At 41.4% G+C, this 16,294-nt stretch overlaps 1 protein-coding gene across 1 annotated transcript in view; it reads right to left on the bottom strand.

The window, feature by feature from the left end:
- Positions 1–16,294, bottom strand: part of CDON (cell adhesion associated, oncogene regulated) — a 76,575-nt gene that overhangs the window by 43,406 nt on the left and 16,875 nt on the right. Inside the window, exons 8-11 of the mRNA XM_004379344.2 lie at positions 11,101–11,399; positions 8,514–8,688; positions 6,659–6,787; positions 2,182–2,385 (exon numbers count right to left, since the gene is read on the bottom strand). Of these exons, the coding sequence (XP_004379401.1) occupies positions 2,182–2,385; positions 6,659–6,787; positions 8,514–8,688; positions 11,101–11,399 (807 nt within the window). The remainder of the gene's footprint in view (positions 1–2,181; positions 2,386–6,658; positions 6,788–8,513; positions 8,689–11,100; positions 11,400–16,294) is intronic.

Here is a 16,294-nt window from a genome sequence, read left to right as displayed (position 1 = left end):
CATTATTCACAATGACAAAAAATGGAAACAGCCTAAGTGCCCTTTAAGGGATGAGTGGATAAGCAAAATGTGGTACATACATACAATGGAATACTATGCAACCACAAAGAACAATGATGAGTCCAAGAAACATAACATGAATAGATCTGGAGGACGTAACGTTAAATGAAATAAGTCAATCGCATAAGGACAAATATTATATGATCCCACTTTTATACGAAGACAAGCACAGATAAATATATAGAGACCAGTGTTCATTGGTGGTTACCACGGACAGATGGGGCGAGGGGGACTCATTCTCTAGGTAGCAGATACTTGCTATTTTTGGTGATGGGAAAAGTAGCCCAAATGTTGGCATAATAAGCATAGCTTGACCAAAGTAAACGGTGCCACTAAGAAGCACACAGAAGGAAAAAAAAGGTTGTTAGTGCTGAAGAATATGACATACATTATTTGACAACAACAACCAGAAAATGAGCGTCTGGTCACATATGCATGTGTATGGGCATATATGTATGGGTAGGTACAAATGTGTACGTATGTGTGCACAGATAGAAGCATCTTTATGTACACGGACATACAGGTATTTGTGTGCACACATATATATTCATAGAGGACACAGTTACAGATACTTCTCAGATATAACCAAACATCTTGCGAGACTGGTTTTCTGGGTTTGAAGGCTTAGGACCTTAGTCTCAGTCAACTGACAAAACATAGTTCACAAAGTTCATGTTCTACATCCTACTTTGGTCAGTAGCGTCTGGGGTCTTAAAAGCTTGCAAGCAGCCATCTAAGATACAACTATTGGTCTCTACTCAACAAGAGCAAAAGAGAAAGAAGGAAATACAAGTCTCAGAGAAGAAACTAGTCTATAGGGCTAATGGTCTACATGAGCCACAGCTTCATCTACCCTGAGATCGGCAGAACTAGATGGTGCCCAGCTACCACTACCAACCGTTCTGATCAGGGCCACAATAGAGGGACCCTGATAGATCAGGAAAAAAATGTGGAACAGAACTCAAATTCTTAAAAAGTCCAGATTTAATGGACCAGTTGAGACTAGAGGGCTCCCTGAGATTATTTCTCTGATACACTCTTTAAACCTTGAACTGAAACTACCACCTGAGGTCATTAGCCAAACAGCAGACTGGCACAGAAAATAAAGGATATTACCCGTGAGTACAGTGCTCCATTAAAAAACCATCTACATGAGACCAAAAGGTCAGCAATTACAGGTAGTCCCCCGACTTATGATGTATTCGAGTTACAAAGAACTGCACTTATGAACATCCTTTTGTTTTTTTGGTACATCTTATCGTTAGTAATATATACTACGTACAATGTTACAGCACGTAATTTGCTGATATTATCATTCTCTGATGTTCACTTGTAGATGTGCAAAGATCAGATTTATAAAGATACTGATAATAAAAGGCAATACTAATGAAGACTAAAAAACAAAGGAAGAAAAGAAAAAGAAGTATTCAACTTACATCAGAACTGTCTTACAACAGGGTCATCGGACTGGAACCCCATCATAAGTCGAAGACTACGTGTACTCTGAAGCAAAGCTAAGAAGATAAGGGGGCAGAGAAGCTAGAGTGTTGGGAATGGAACAACCAGACGGCAATTAAAGAGAAAGATGACGTGGTGTGAAAAATGTAATGTCACTGAAATATAATGTCTAATGGCACTGAACAATTTGTATAGAAACTGTCAAATGGGAACCTAATTTGCTGTGTATACTTTTGCCGAAAACACAAAGTATTAATTAAAAAAAAGAAACAATCTAAAACCCAGCAATAGAGAGTGGGTTAAGGAAATTATGATACAATTAAACGGTAGATTATACGGCTATTAGAAACGGAGCTTTTGAAGAATTTTTAATGATATTGGAAAACACCCATGATCTAATATGGGGAAAAGAGGGTCACAAAACAGTATTTACAGCATAACCCATTTCTATTAAAACGAAAAAAGGCTAGAAAGAAATACACCACAATGCAAACAACCATTATTTCTGGATGGGTAGATTCCAGGTGACTTACTCTTCTCCATTTTGTATTTTTTATATAATAAACACATATTACTTTACAATTAGAAAAATATAAAGTTTTGAAAAACATGCACCTAAAGTCAGCACTCATGATAAAAAAGAAAAGGTTTCGATAAAATTACCTGGTTCTAAACTACGAACTTCCACAGAAAGTTTGGAGGGAGGGATATCTTCAGCTGCTACCAGCCAATCACTGCTCCGCATCCGCTTATACTCCACCTTGAAGGCAGTGATGGGAGAACCCCCATTTGCCCGAGGAATCCACGTGACGTAGACTGAGGTCTCTGACGCAGTGGAGATAGTGGGCCGGTCTGGGGCCTCTGGAACTAAAAACAGAAGTATTCACTTCAGTAACCCACGGTGTCAGAGACGAGAAAAACTTAAGTAGTAAGATTGGCAAGACGATGCCATTCTCCCTATTTTGTATATGCTTGAAAATTAATTCCAAAAGGAAAAGAAGGAAAAAAAAAAACCAGAATAACTTAAATAAACTAAAAGGTATAAATCCCAAACCTCATTTTATTAAAGGTTCTTCATCAAACATTTGCCAGAATTAATAATGTCAGGACTATTTTCCTGTCCTCTGCTAAAAGTGCTAATGGGAAACAATGGTCAACTACAGGAAGTAAAAAGACGATAAAGTTCGTGGCTAAAACTATGTATAAGCTATAGCATTGTTTGGTACTTCGAGTCTGATAGTGGGTATAATTTACAATAACATTTCACAACCATATGTGATCACGTTTCAATATTTTTCTTTATTCATCCACGCTATAGGAGCCCTGCGGTGTAAAACACATTCACCAAACCAACGCACAGATGATTATATTAGGAATTACTAGTATATCCTATCTTAACACACTTCACGGCTTCAGGAATGCTACTCCAAGATACAGATGGCAAGAGGTAAACAGAAATAAAATCTGACCAATAAAATTAATACTGATAATAATGGGAAGAGCACGGTGCTCGGGATGAAAGCGGGAAGACAGGACAGGCAGTTAAAGAAAGGTGTGTCAAAACAAAACAGATGATCAACATGAACACAGAGAAAAAAGCGGGTCAGAGAGCTAATATCCAGCAGTTTTCAGTCAGCACTGCCAAGGGAAGGAGACGCTCCAGCGCACAAATTAAACCGTCTGGCCCCTGGGGCAGGTGGGAACATCAGGCTTAAGACCATGTACCTAACTCCTCTTGCTGACCACGCGGTCTCATGGTTCTAACTGGCTTCCCACTTGGTTCCTATAGGAAAGAATGCTGATAGGAACAGTGTGTAGGGTCTGCATGTTGGTCACACTGCACATCAGTAAAGTGCCATCCTGGTTTCCACTGGGCACCTGTGGACTCTGTAAATGGGAGCTGGTTCCCAGAGACTGCCTATCTTCCGGCATGCTGACAATCACGCTTCTAGAACTGAAACATTAAGGGCCCAGCCGTGGGCTGGTGAACCTCAGGCAATACCCTCTGTCTCAACACCTCTTCAAACAACAATACACATACACGTTGTTGTCGTTAGCCGCTGTCAAGTTGATTCTGACTCACGGTGACCCCATGCACAACAGTGCTCTGTCCTGCACCATCTTCGTGTTACTGCTAGGGAGCTCATCTTCCAGTACTATATCAGACAATATTTGCTTGTGATCCATAAAGTTTTCATTGGTTACTATTTGGAAGTAGATCACCAGGCCTTTCTTCCTAGTCTGACCTAGTCTAGAAGCTCTGCTGAAACTTGTCCACCATGGATGACCCTGCTGGTATTTGAAATACTGGTGGTGAAGCTTCCGGCATCATAACACATGAGGCACCACAGCAAGACAGACTGACAGATGGGTGGTGGAATACAAATACGTCGAAGGAAGAAAACAGTGTTGAATACTTGTACGGAGAAAATTGCAGCATTTTATAAACAAACTGCTTAAGGAGTTAAAAAAAAAAAAATACATGCAAAGCAGACAATTTGAGTAATACTTACTGTATTCCTTTCGAGTTAGAAAGCAATGGAAACAGAATGAATAGAACTGTTAGTAAATCGGATGCTTTTTTTATACTATACATCCAGACAACTTCTTATGTCGATTCAAATGAGGTTAAAACTCATCAAAGAACACCACAGATCAAATAGGAAAAGAAAATCTTAGGAAAACTATCTCTACAGAGAACAATATTTCCAATAGGTAAAAGAAACAGCATGTGATGTTAACAGGGTGTGAAAGAAAGAGCACTGCACTTGGACTTAGACAATCTGGATTTGAACAGCAGTTCCACCACCTTCTGGATGATTGTGGGCCTGTTTCATAATCTCCTTGAGTCTCAGTTCCCTGATCTATAAAACAGATATACAACCTCCCTCACAGGGTTATTGCAAACATAAATAACTTCTTACAGTTATCCCTGCAAACTAAATCAATAACCTTCACCTTAAAACTCTTATGACCTAAATCTTGGTAAATAGCTCCTAGTTGCCCAACCCAAGTCACCCTATTTCTCCCTCTCATTCAGTATAGATTCATTTGCCCTAATCTGTCATATACGCTCCTGTCTCCGTTCGCACTGCCACTATCTGTATTATTTTTCTAGCCTTATCTTTTGCCATTCCTCCCTTCCTTAAACCCCTTTAGGGTTCTTCATAGATTTTAGGGAACTCTCTAAACTTGAAGCGCATCACACAAGGCCCCTATCCCACTCTAGCTTCATTTCCCACAGCACCAGTCACAGTGAATGAAATCTCTAAATGAAATCGAACACGTCAGTCATCTGTTCAAGCAGCTGTCTGTGTCTGGAGCACTCTTTTCCTGCTTTTTTACCTACCTATCTGGAGCCCCGGTGGTGCGGTGGGGTTAAGAGCTTGGCTGCTCATCAAAAGGTCCGCAATTCAAATCCAACAACTCCTTGGAAACCTACTCTGTCCTATAGGGTCGCTATGAGTTGGAACAGACTCGACAGCAATGGGTTTTGTTTTGGTTACCTACCTGTACTGTTCTTGTCTGCTGAGGCTAAGCTCCAGGAGCTGAGGTAAGCCTTTTCCTACCACCACTCACCCTCCTCTGTATCAAGTGGGGTGACGTAGATGTTTCTCTCGTGATACCATAGGGCATAATCTCTAGCTAATGAGTCAAAATCATTGTCACTGGTTTGTCTATCTTTGTGGTTGTCAGCTGTCATCAGGTTGGCCCCTGACTCAGGACAAGCCCATGTACAATGGAAGGTGGACCACTGTGATCTACAGGGTTTTCACTGGCAGATTTTCAGAAGTAGATCACCAGACTTTTCTTCCTAGTTCGTCTTAGTCTGGAAGCTCTCCTGAAACCTGTTTAGCATCCCAGCACCACGAAAACCTCCAATGACAGACAGGTGGTGGCTCTGCAGGAGGCAGACTGGCTGGGAATCAAACCCAAGTCTCTCCTACGGAGGGTGAGAATCCTATCACTGAACTACCACTACCCTCTCTTTGGAAACCCTGGTGGCGTAGCGGTTAAGTATTACAGCTGCTAACCAGAAGGCTGGCAGTTCAAATCCACCAGGCACTCCTTGGTAAATCTATGGGTCAGTTCTCCCCTGTCCTGTAGGGTCGCTATGGGTCGGAATCGACTCAACGGCAACAGGCTTGGTTTTTTTCTGTTTGTCTATATTACCCACAATATAGTTTGTGAGTATCATCCTCTATACTGTAAGCTTCCTGAAGGTAAGGACTATCTTGTCTCTGCTGCTCCAGTATTTAGTAAAGTGTCTACTACAGTTTGTGTGAAATAAATAGCGAGGTTTTTGTTTCTCAGATGTCTTATGCACATAAATTTTGATAATTATTTATATGAATATCAAAAAAATTTTAATAATATTTAAAAATCTTCAAAACAATTTTTGAAAATATAAGTAGTCTGTGTAAGACAGCTGAAATGCTCCTCAGAGGTGCAAGTACTCAGGCAAGAGGCTCGTGATACTGTAAAAGCAGAGGCAGGTGAGAACGTTATGGCCTACTGAAAACCATGAATGGAGGGAAAAGAAGTTCGAGAACTCGTTGAGCTCAGCAATGAAATCCTGTGTTTTTCTCACCTGTGGTGGCGAATTAGCCCAATCACGAAAAGCACATTATGTGACAACCGTGGAATGGTAAGTGTGCAATTTAAATGCTAAAAAGCAGTCTTTTAAAAAGTTTACTGCCTGGGCGTTCAAAAACCATCAGATTAGATGGAGCAATAAAACCGAGTATGACATATATTCTTTCAATGAAAAAACTAAATCTTACCATAAGTAACACCATATGTTTTGATATATCACTCCAAAAAAAGAAAGAAACTTTCTGATTTCAAGATATAAATTTGGCTTCCTTTGCCAGGGTGGAGACAAAAAAACCTTTTATTAAGTTATAAAAACAGTACCAGGAACCTTCTGAATCTGAGTTTATTCAATTAAACATCACTCATGCCACTGGGTTACCAAATCTGAATGCAGGAGATTGGAACAGGACCTAAAACAGCTAGAGGGTAGGACATGATCTGAATAATAAACACCCTGTTCTACCCCTTCCCCCAGATAAGCTGAAGCAGGTCAGTGACATCTGCAAACAAACAACATGAACAAAATGAAGAGCCTTTCCTTTACCTCCACTATGCCTAGAGGAATCTGTGAGTACCACTCCAAAGTTGTGTGCAGCCTCTGAATCCACAGGATGCTTAGGGATGCCCACCGGTGGAGCAGACGCCTGGGTGTTTTTTGATGAGGCTGTTTTCTCTAGAAAAGTTAAAAAAACATAGCCTGTAACATAAGCTTACGTACATATAAAGTAACAAAGAGTACTGTGAAACTTCAAATGATATATAAATATATGAGCTTATCTGAACAGTGTCTAAACTTAAGACTTACATTATAAACATTTAGCTAATCTGAGGGACTGACTTAAAAAATTACTTTGTCTTTTTCTAGTACCTTTAAGGGAAAGCCAAAATGTGTCTTTCATTATCATACTAACTTTAGTTTACAGGTGGAAAAAACAACACGGGTGAAGAAGCCAAGAGACAGGTGAAGGTTTTAACTGTACATATTTCTTAATTCTAAGACATAAAATTAGTTATTAAAGAGCTTCTACTAAGCTTCTTCACAGACAAATTATCATTCTAAGTTTTAAAATTTTAAAAAGCAACAAAAAGTGAAATTAAGTGATTTTTTTAAAAATTAAAATACATGCTTATTATTCAGAACTTACACAGAGGTCAGACCCTAAAAATGACCAAGGACTAACTGTGGAAATTAACTCAAAATATGTTTAACATGAGAAGTAATCATTATTATTCTGGGCAGTCTCAGCAATTCGATTAAAGGGTCTTTTTCAAAAGCCAGTAGAGCATTTCTCCCCAGTCATCATACCTCCTTTTTATCACAGTGCCATACTAAAATACTCTTCTATTCAATTCCCATCTCCATCATGAAAGTATTTTTATTTCAGGCCAAGCTATGATGCCAGCCTTCCATTAAGCCTCCTCTCACAATCTACCCTGCAGCAAGAATGTCCCGTCTTTGTGCTCCTGTAGCCTTTTCTTTATAAAGCTCTTACACTACTTGTCATCCTACTTCTGGTCTCTCTGCTGACCCGCTGCCCTCCTCCAGCGTGTCCTCACCACTGCAGCCAGAACCATTCTATGAAAACATCCAGCAGATCACGCCGCTCCGCTGCGTAAAAACCGCCAGTGCTTCCCATCTCTCTTTCAGTGTAGAAGGCCTGGTGTGAGCTGGTCATCTGCCATCCTGCTGGGCGCCTCTCCCACTCCACCTTGCTCACATACTGTGGTCCAGTCCCTCCAGCCGCCCCAATGCTCCTGTGGAGCACGAGCACCTCCCACCTTCCGGTCTCTGCACGTCTCTTCTCTCTGCCGGGGATGCTGTTTCCCTGGGTAGCAACAGGGCTCTCTATCGGCCTCACCTCACTGAGACTTCCCTAACCACCTGCTTAAAATGGTAACAACTCCCACGCCAGTGCCTCCTGGAACTATCACTTACCACGTTGTAATGAACTGACCACTTGGGTACACATATCTCCCAACTGGAACATAAGCTCCATGAGGGCAAGCAGTTTTGCCTATTTTGTTGAATGCCTGGCACCTAGGAGGCATTCAGTAAGTATCAGCTGTACGCGATTAAATTTTGCCTTGTAGTTGGTATTTATGTACATGTCTTACCTTCCTTAGAAAGGATAAGCTCCAGTAGAATGGATCTTGTCTTCTTCATCTCTGTTTTCCCAGCATCATCTACCCTAATGTCTTACACATACCATAAACTCTCAAAGATATCTGTGGAATGGAATACTGCAGCCACCCAAGTGCAGCCAAAAAAGGTGCTATAAGAAGCATGCTTAATACATTTATATATAAGAATTTCCACTGTCCATAGGGACTCAGGATAACTACTAATAAACTGACGTCAACCCAGCCAGCTCATTCCTCTTAAGGAAGATCATACTCACCTTTGCTAGTTCGGAAGGTCAACATGGCAGGTTGCCCTTCTCCCGCTGCACTTCTTGCTACCATCAAAACTTCATAGAGACTAGATGGCTCCAGTTCTGTTAAATGGAGCTCGTTTTCACTTCCCGGGACTCGGACTGTGTGCCAGCTTCCCACCACACCCACAGCATCATCGAGCTACTCAAGAGAAAATAAACCAAATACAACAGGAGATGAGAGACAGAACAACCTTTTGCCCAGCTTTGACAGCCCCTGGGTAGGGCAGTTAAGCACCTGGCTACTAAACAAAGGCTGGTGGTGTGAAGCCAGCCGGAAGCGCCATGGGAAACCCCACGGCGCAGCTCTACTCTGACACACGTGAAGTCCCCATGAGTCGGAATCAACCCCATGGCAACAGGTTTGCTAAATCTGGCCAGCAAATTTGATAAAATCTAGAATTCATTTAATTCTAGATGAATTTTGGAAAGTGATATAGTATTGTCAGTAAAAGAGACACAAAGGTACAATAAGAAATATAAGGAGACCTGTAGCAAGAACTCAGGAATTCTTACTGTATAAGATTTTACACTTGACACCTACCACTAACTCATGATCTCAGGCAAGCCATTTGTCATGGTTTGAATCATGTCCCCCCAAAAATGTGTGTATCAATTTGGCTAGGCCAGGATTCCTGGTACTGTGTGATTTTCCTGTATGCTGTAAACCTGCTTCTATGATGTTAATGAGGGAGGATGGGTGGCAATTGTGTTAGTAAGGCAGGACCTGATCTACAAGACTGGATTGTGTCCTGAGGCAATCTCTTGAGATATAAAAGACAGAAGTGAGCAGTGAGACAGGGGGACCTCATACCATCAAGAAAGCAGTGCCGGGAGCAGAGCACGTCATTTGGACCGGGGTCCCTGTGCAGAGAAGCTCCTAGTCCAGGGGAACACCGAAGAGAAGAAGGCCAACAGAGAGAAAAAGCCTTCCCCTGGAGCTGACACCCTGAATTTGGACTTTTAGCCTACTTTGACTGTGAGGAAACAAATTTCTCTTCGTTAAAACCATCCACTTGTGGTATTTCTGTTATAGCAGCACTAGATGACTAAGACACTATTTTACCAGGCAGAGTCTATTTCCTTTACTTGCAATGGAGATAATAACTCCTTTATTACTGAGTTAATGGGAGAATAAAATGATCTGTATTCTTGGTGGTGCCCTGGTAGTGCAGTGGTTAAAGCACTCGGCTGCTAACCAAAAGGTTTGCAATTTGAACCCACCAGCCACTCCACAGGAGAAAGATGTGGCAGTCTACTTCTGTAAAGATTTACAGACTCAGGAATCCTATGAAGCAATTCTACTCTGTCCTATAGGGTCACTATGGGTCAGAATCGACTCCACGGCAGTGGGTTTGGTTTGAGTTTTTGGTTAATGGTAATATATAATATACATAAATACGTAATAAATTAAAATATATATTACATTACATATTTGTGTGTATATGTACTATATAATTATGATTATATATTTCCAGCATCTTGCTTGATATCTTGGCACATAATTTCTGTTCCATATGTGTTGGCGGAAATAAATTAAAAACGGATCTAGGTGGTTGTGTCTTGGTTAACTGAAAGAAGGGATAGCATTAATGGAGGTTTCAGAGTGGGTAAGACTACCAGTAAGTAAAACTGTTTCTTTATCCAGAATCATCAGGTTACAAACAGTGGATCAACCTTCACATATTGCCATGTTAATTTTTTCAGAATATTAGTACTAAATGATGGATACCAAAACAAATTTCAGACAAAGAAAATTATTTTAAATATAAGTACATCCCTCTCCCACTTCACTCACTTACTAGTCCCATTAAACAGAGAAGAGATTTTTCATTTTGCTCTAATACAAACCCACAAAAGGAAAACATTAACTGAAAAATCAACTGACAGAGAACCAAGACTTACCAAAATAAATGACCAACCATTGCAGATTCCAACACAATTAAGACTAGCAAAACCAGTTGCCCTCAAGTAGGTTCCAACTCATACGGACTCCACGTGTGTCAGAGTGGAAATGTGCTCTGCAGGGTTTTCGGTGCCTGGTTTTTTTTACAGATTGCCAGGCCTTCTTTCCAAGGTGCCTCTGGGTAGATTTGAACCTCTCACTTTTTGGTTAGCAATTAAGAAGGCAATTTGAAATGCAAACAATGATCAGAGATTATGCCAGAGGACTTTGTTCAAACAGTTGTTTCTAACAAGAAACAGTTCTATTTGTTAAATAAACTGTATTCTACTATCTTAGAGAGAAGAAATTACTTTTAAGAAAGTGGTTTACACAGCTTTATACCCAAGAGGTTAAAATGTTTGCTAAAGAACGTCTAGAAGTTACTGGGTTCTTAGATTCCAAATTTGGGAAGAAATTATTTATATTTTGTTCTTAATGCCTTTATAAGATGGGGAAATCCAGTATGACTGGTGGAATATTTCTCACAAACTCATCATTCTCGAACACTCTTGTCCTATTTTCTAGCACTCTATGAGTGAAAACAAGCAGGTATTATACAAACAGTGTTGAGACATGACACTTAAAAGATGACAAATGAGAAGACGTTACCTTTCGATACTTCACAAAATAGGCATTGATAGGAAGCCCACCGTCCTTCCCAGACCTCCAGACCAGGTGGTAGGTATCTGGTGTATGGGTCTGTGGAGGGCTCAGGATAATGGGGGCATCAGGAACAGAGGCACCACTGGCATTTTTCTCGGATGATGACTCCGCTACGCTGGAATGTAACCTCACTGGGGATGAGCTCAGAAATCCGGCTTCTGAGTCACTTCTTCTCTCTCTGTCAACACTCTGAGCGGCGTCGGACAGTGTCACTGCTTCTGCTTTTGTATGTGTTTCAAAAGGAACTGCAAAGGGAGAGGGAGAAGAAATAACCGGACAAACTTTATCATCTCAGGGTCTTCTATATTCCGAGCACACTCTGAGCTGTAGAAGTTAAAAACGTGTAGCGTTTCAATTTATGATTGATGGAAACATCAAACCTCCAGTGGCAATCTCTTGCTCATGGTGGAGCAAATGAATTGTTTGAAAAATCAATTAGATGATGCAGTACTTTAGTGGTTTAAAGGATTTTATGTTTTCATTGCTCTGTACGAGAATTCCCTCTTTTGCAGTAACAATTTGCTAGTTTAGTTGAAGAACGTGAGGCTAATTCTAGTTGGTAAACGAAACACAATGGATAACACACTCTGTTAGGAACAAGGTGATCGAGATAGTAAGGAAATGAACAAGAGTTAGGCAATTACCTAGTGGACAGCTAATCTCCAAAGATACCTCCCAGGATTCACATCCTTGGGCAGTGGGCCCGACAACAAATCCAAGCTGGCCCTGGGACTTGCTTTAACCAACAGAAGGCAGAAGTGAGGCTGTACCCTGTCCAGGCTTAAGCCTTAACAAGGCCTAGCACCTCCACTTTTGTGCTCTTGGAATCCAGCTGCCACAGACAGATGCCCAAGCTCACCATGTGGAGAGACGACGTGGAGAGAAAGAGAGAGAAAGGTGTCCTAGCCCCCACAGAGGCACCAGACATGTGAGTCAAGCCCCTGGGATGTTCCAGCCCCAGCTACCATCTGTTACTGCATAAGAGACCTCAAGCAAGACGAGCAGAAGAACTGCCAGCTGCATCTAGTTAGCCCAAAGAATCATAAAAGATAATAAAGGGCAGTTGTGTTAAGTTACTGATCTTTGGGGTAGTCAGCTATGCAGCAGTAAATAACTAAAACACCTACTCTATCATGGCAAACAATGTACATTCAAGAAGAGGGAAGAAATGAAACCAACAAGACCAGCATACATAAAGGAAGAATCTACTTATTTCCAGAACTTGTTCTCTTTCTGGATAGAACTGAATGTTGGCTTGAGAAGTTGCCAACCTAAAGAGAGACAAAACAAGCAGACGGCTTTAGTACTTATTCCTAAAAGCCTGTAGAATACACAGAAGAAGGTAAAAATAATTTTGCCATGAAAAAATAAACAGGTTGCATATATCTAAAACAAAAAAATTATTAAGCACGTGTTACATGCCAAGTTTGTGCCAGCTATTTAATAAACTAAACCTCATTCAAGTCTCAAAAGAACATTCTTAGGGAGACAATAATACTTCCACTCTACAGATGAAGAAATTAGGATTCTAAGAGATTAAGTGACAACAGCTGGCAGAAGAATTTTACTGGTGCTGTTGTAAAAAAAAAAAAAAAGGGGAGGGATCAATTTATATATATATGTATATGCGCGCACACACACACACACACACACACACACACACACACACACACACACACACACAAAAATACCCATTGCCGCTGAGTCGATTCCGACTCACAGTGACCCTACAGGAGAGAGTAGAACTGCCCCACAGGTTTCCAAGGAGAGGCTGGTGGATTCGAACTGCCAATCTTTTGGTTAGCAGCCTGAGCTCTTAACCACTTGTGTTGCTAGTACAATAAAAACTAAGGATTGACAGTTTGGTTTCTCTGAAGTGATATTAATATTGGCAACCAAAAAAAAAAAAAATCTCTTATTTTTGACTACTTTTGTGGAGGAAGGAAACCCTGGTGGTGTAGTGGTTAAGCGCTCATCTGCTAACTAAGAGGTCAGCAGTTCGAATCCACCAGGCGCTCCTTGGAAACTCTATGGGGCAGTTCCACTCTGTCCAATAGGGTCACTATGAGTCGGAATCGACTGGACAGCAACGGGTTTTTTTTTTTTTGGTTTGTGGAGGAAGGCAGCAGAGGAAGCAACGTTACAGTTACTTTTCCACAATGAAGTCAGATTCCTGGTAGAAGGTGGGTGTGTTTTTAGAACGACTGCCTTTTGGTAGAGAACCAACAAAAAACAGGACTAACAGTGTGAGGTCGGCTCTCTGTTTATTTAAAGGAGAGAAAAGGTATCCCAGAAGCATCCTCCATCAAGGAAAAAAAGAAGCTAGTGAGAAAATGATGTAAAGGGAAGCTAATTAAGTTCACTGAGACAATTTCAAAATATTGCTCCTGGAACAGCCCTGTTTATCTAGTGAGTCAGAACACAGGCTGGGTGAGAAGGGAGTGACCTGGCGCCTGCGCCCGCAGAGAAATGAACCCCAGCAAGTGGAGGCAGTGCACTGCCGCCCAGGAGTTAAGAGTCCCATGGATCCTCTGGGCGGTTTAGCCCAGGGAAGTGGTATTGGGTTGTAGAAGAGTTTAAACACCACATGGCATGAGAAAAAAAAATACGCTGCAGCCTGCCCACTGTATGAGTATCAAAAACTAACCTCTGTTATTCAGGATGCAATAAGACTTTTCCACAACTTTTATTAAAAGGAGGATTTAATTTAGCTTTCCTTTGCTATTCCTGATAATAGAATTTGGGCACTTAAAAAATGTCTTAAGAGTACTTCCAAAAGTGTAACTCTGTGCAATAGCTAGAAGAGATATCTAGCATTCTTTAAGGTAATATTTTTTTAATTAGAAAAATACTGGTGATGCTGGCTTTCTGAGTACTGTAAGTACGGCAGTGTGGATGAACGGCAATGTGGATGAATGTAATGACTCTGAGCTGAAAGAGAGCAGAACCAGATCCGTCAAGGATATTCCGACTGTGACCACTCATACCAGTAACTCCCCTTCCGAACCATTTAGGAAACCCAGGCCAACTCCCATTATAGTTTTGAAGAGTTACAACTCATTCTACAAATATTTGTACATCCAGGACCTCAGAAACTCAGGGTCTCTGGGAAGGAAAAAGTTGGGGGGGGGGGTCATTTCCCTCTTGGACCTTGCTTTCTCCCCCTTTCACAAGAAACAAAGTAAATGATTGTCAGAATGCTAGAATTTAATAAGGCTTGGATTCCTGTGGACAGAAGTGGGTGGTTACATACTGTTCTGAGTTTGAAGAAACTCCGCCAGATCTTAATAATTATTACAGAGCATATAAAAGAGGGACTGTAGAACGACTTAGGGAGGGAATAGCTGATGGGATTACTGCACATAAAACTAGAGTTGATCAAGACATAAAATTCTGGACTGGGGGTGGGAAGGTGGGGGGGTGACTCTCAAGGATCTTCTAATCTAATGCAGAGCAATTAAGAAACAAGGTAGGTCATCACCTTTCACCCAAATAATAGATAGGTCTATCAAATGAACGCAACAACCGGGAGGAAAGTGTCCCTTAGAACATTCATCTCTACGAGACCAACAGGGCAACATCTGCCCAAAGACAAAGATGAGAACGCAGGAAGGGGCAGAAAAGCCGCACAAATGGCAACAGGGAACTCAAGGCAGTAACGAGCAGAGTGTAACACATGGCGGGGACACAGGTAGGTCATGTAACTTCTAAAGGCCTCGGATTTCTCATATTTAAAGTGAGCAGCTGGGTAAAATGTCTAGTTCCATCAGCTATGACTATAACATCTGTGTCTCTCTCTCTATTCACATAAATAATCACTTGAGCTAAATTCTACCCCAGCAACTCCTGTATTACACCTATCTGTCAACTAGCAATTTCGAGCAGAACTGCTCTTGTTTTTGCTTGGAGGAATAGATAGACACATACACGTATATAATACAGACTCATATGTGTGTGTAAATGCACACAATACTCAACTAACTCCTTTATTTGAAGATTCCTTCCTTCCCTAAACACCACCACAAGGGATAATTATAATCTTGTAATAGTAAAAATCAGAATCTAATACTCAGTGTGTATTGAAAGCTTTCTGTTGCCAGACACCATCTGAAGCACTTTACGTGTATTACTCCTTGAATTCGCACATCAAGCCTATGAGTAGGATGTTGTCACATCCCTGTTACACAATGAGGAAACAAGCACAGAGAGGTTCAGGAACTTGCCTGGGTAACACAGCTGACAAGTGCAAAGCCAGGATTGTAACATAGCCTCCATGCTAAGCCTCCACATCATTCCCCCTCAAACATTTGTGGAGCAGCACAAGAGCATAAATAAATGAAAGTCCCTGGCCTTCTTCGCTTTGCTTCTACCTCCAGCTCCATCCAGAGCTAGAGGGCCCTCGTGTGCACGCGAATAGAAAGACCACGCACACATCTGAGCTCTGTCTACCCCACCACCACTCCCCTGCAAAAGACCACACCCTGGCAGCTCCTTTGGCCTAGGGAGTCCACACCCTAGGGGTGCGGTCCACCCTCTGGAGGATGCACCAGGGAAAGAGACCTGTTTGGAACCAGACTGAACGAATTAAAGCAGGGAACTCTGGGGCCCCAGACCTAACGTCCAGAAAGAGGAGCATGGGGCTCAGGCTCCCAGTAAGGACATTCTCTTAATCCTGTGGATTCTCCGACCTGCGGAACTTGAGAACCCAGACAAGAGGAGGGCTTCACCAAATCCTCTAAAGCAGAGGCCCGGGACTAAGGGCAGTACAGCTCCATGACAACCTGCCTCTCGCATGGCTAATACAGTGAGAGTCTCCATCCAACTGACTAGTGATTGAGAAATGCTGCTCTAAAGGCCCACTGACGTTAGGTCTAAATTTGAATTAGGTCAAATCTGAACTGATTTTGATATTCTATATACCATTACTTCAGAGATTATATAAAGTTGTCAAGTCATTATCAACAAAAGGCAGTAAAATACAAAGAATTAATATTATGCATCCCATTAGAAAAATGAGATGGGGGAAATAGACACACAGGTACTGTTTGATAGAACCACAGCTCTCAATTCTCAAGGAAAGCAAAGCCTTTGGACTTTGAATACTGCATTTGTCAATGGTTTACCTAAAAATGTCTGCAAG

Source organism: Trichechus manatus, unplaced genomic scaffold, assembly GCF_000243295.1.
Source record: "Trichechus manatus latirostris isolate Lorelei unplaced genomic scaffold, TriManLat1.0 scaffold00064, whole genome shotgun sequence".
Classification (NCBI taxonomy): domain Eukaryota; kingdom Metazoa; phylum Chordata; class Mammalia; order Sirenia; family Trichechidae; genus Trichechus; species Trichechus manatus.
The sequence above is the reverse complement of the archived record's forward strand: the minus strand, read 5'-3'. Positions and strand labels throughout refer to the sequence as shown.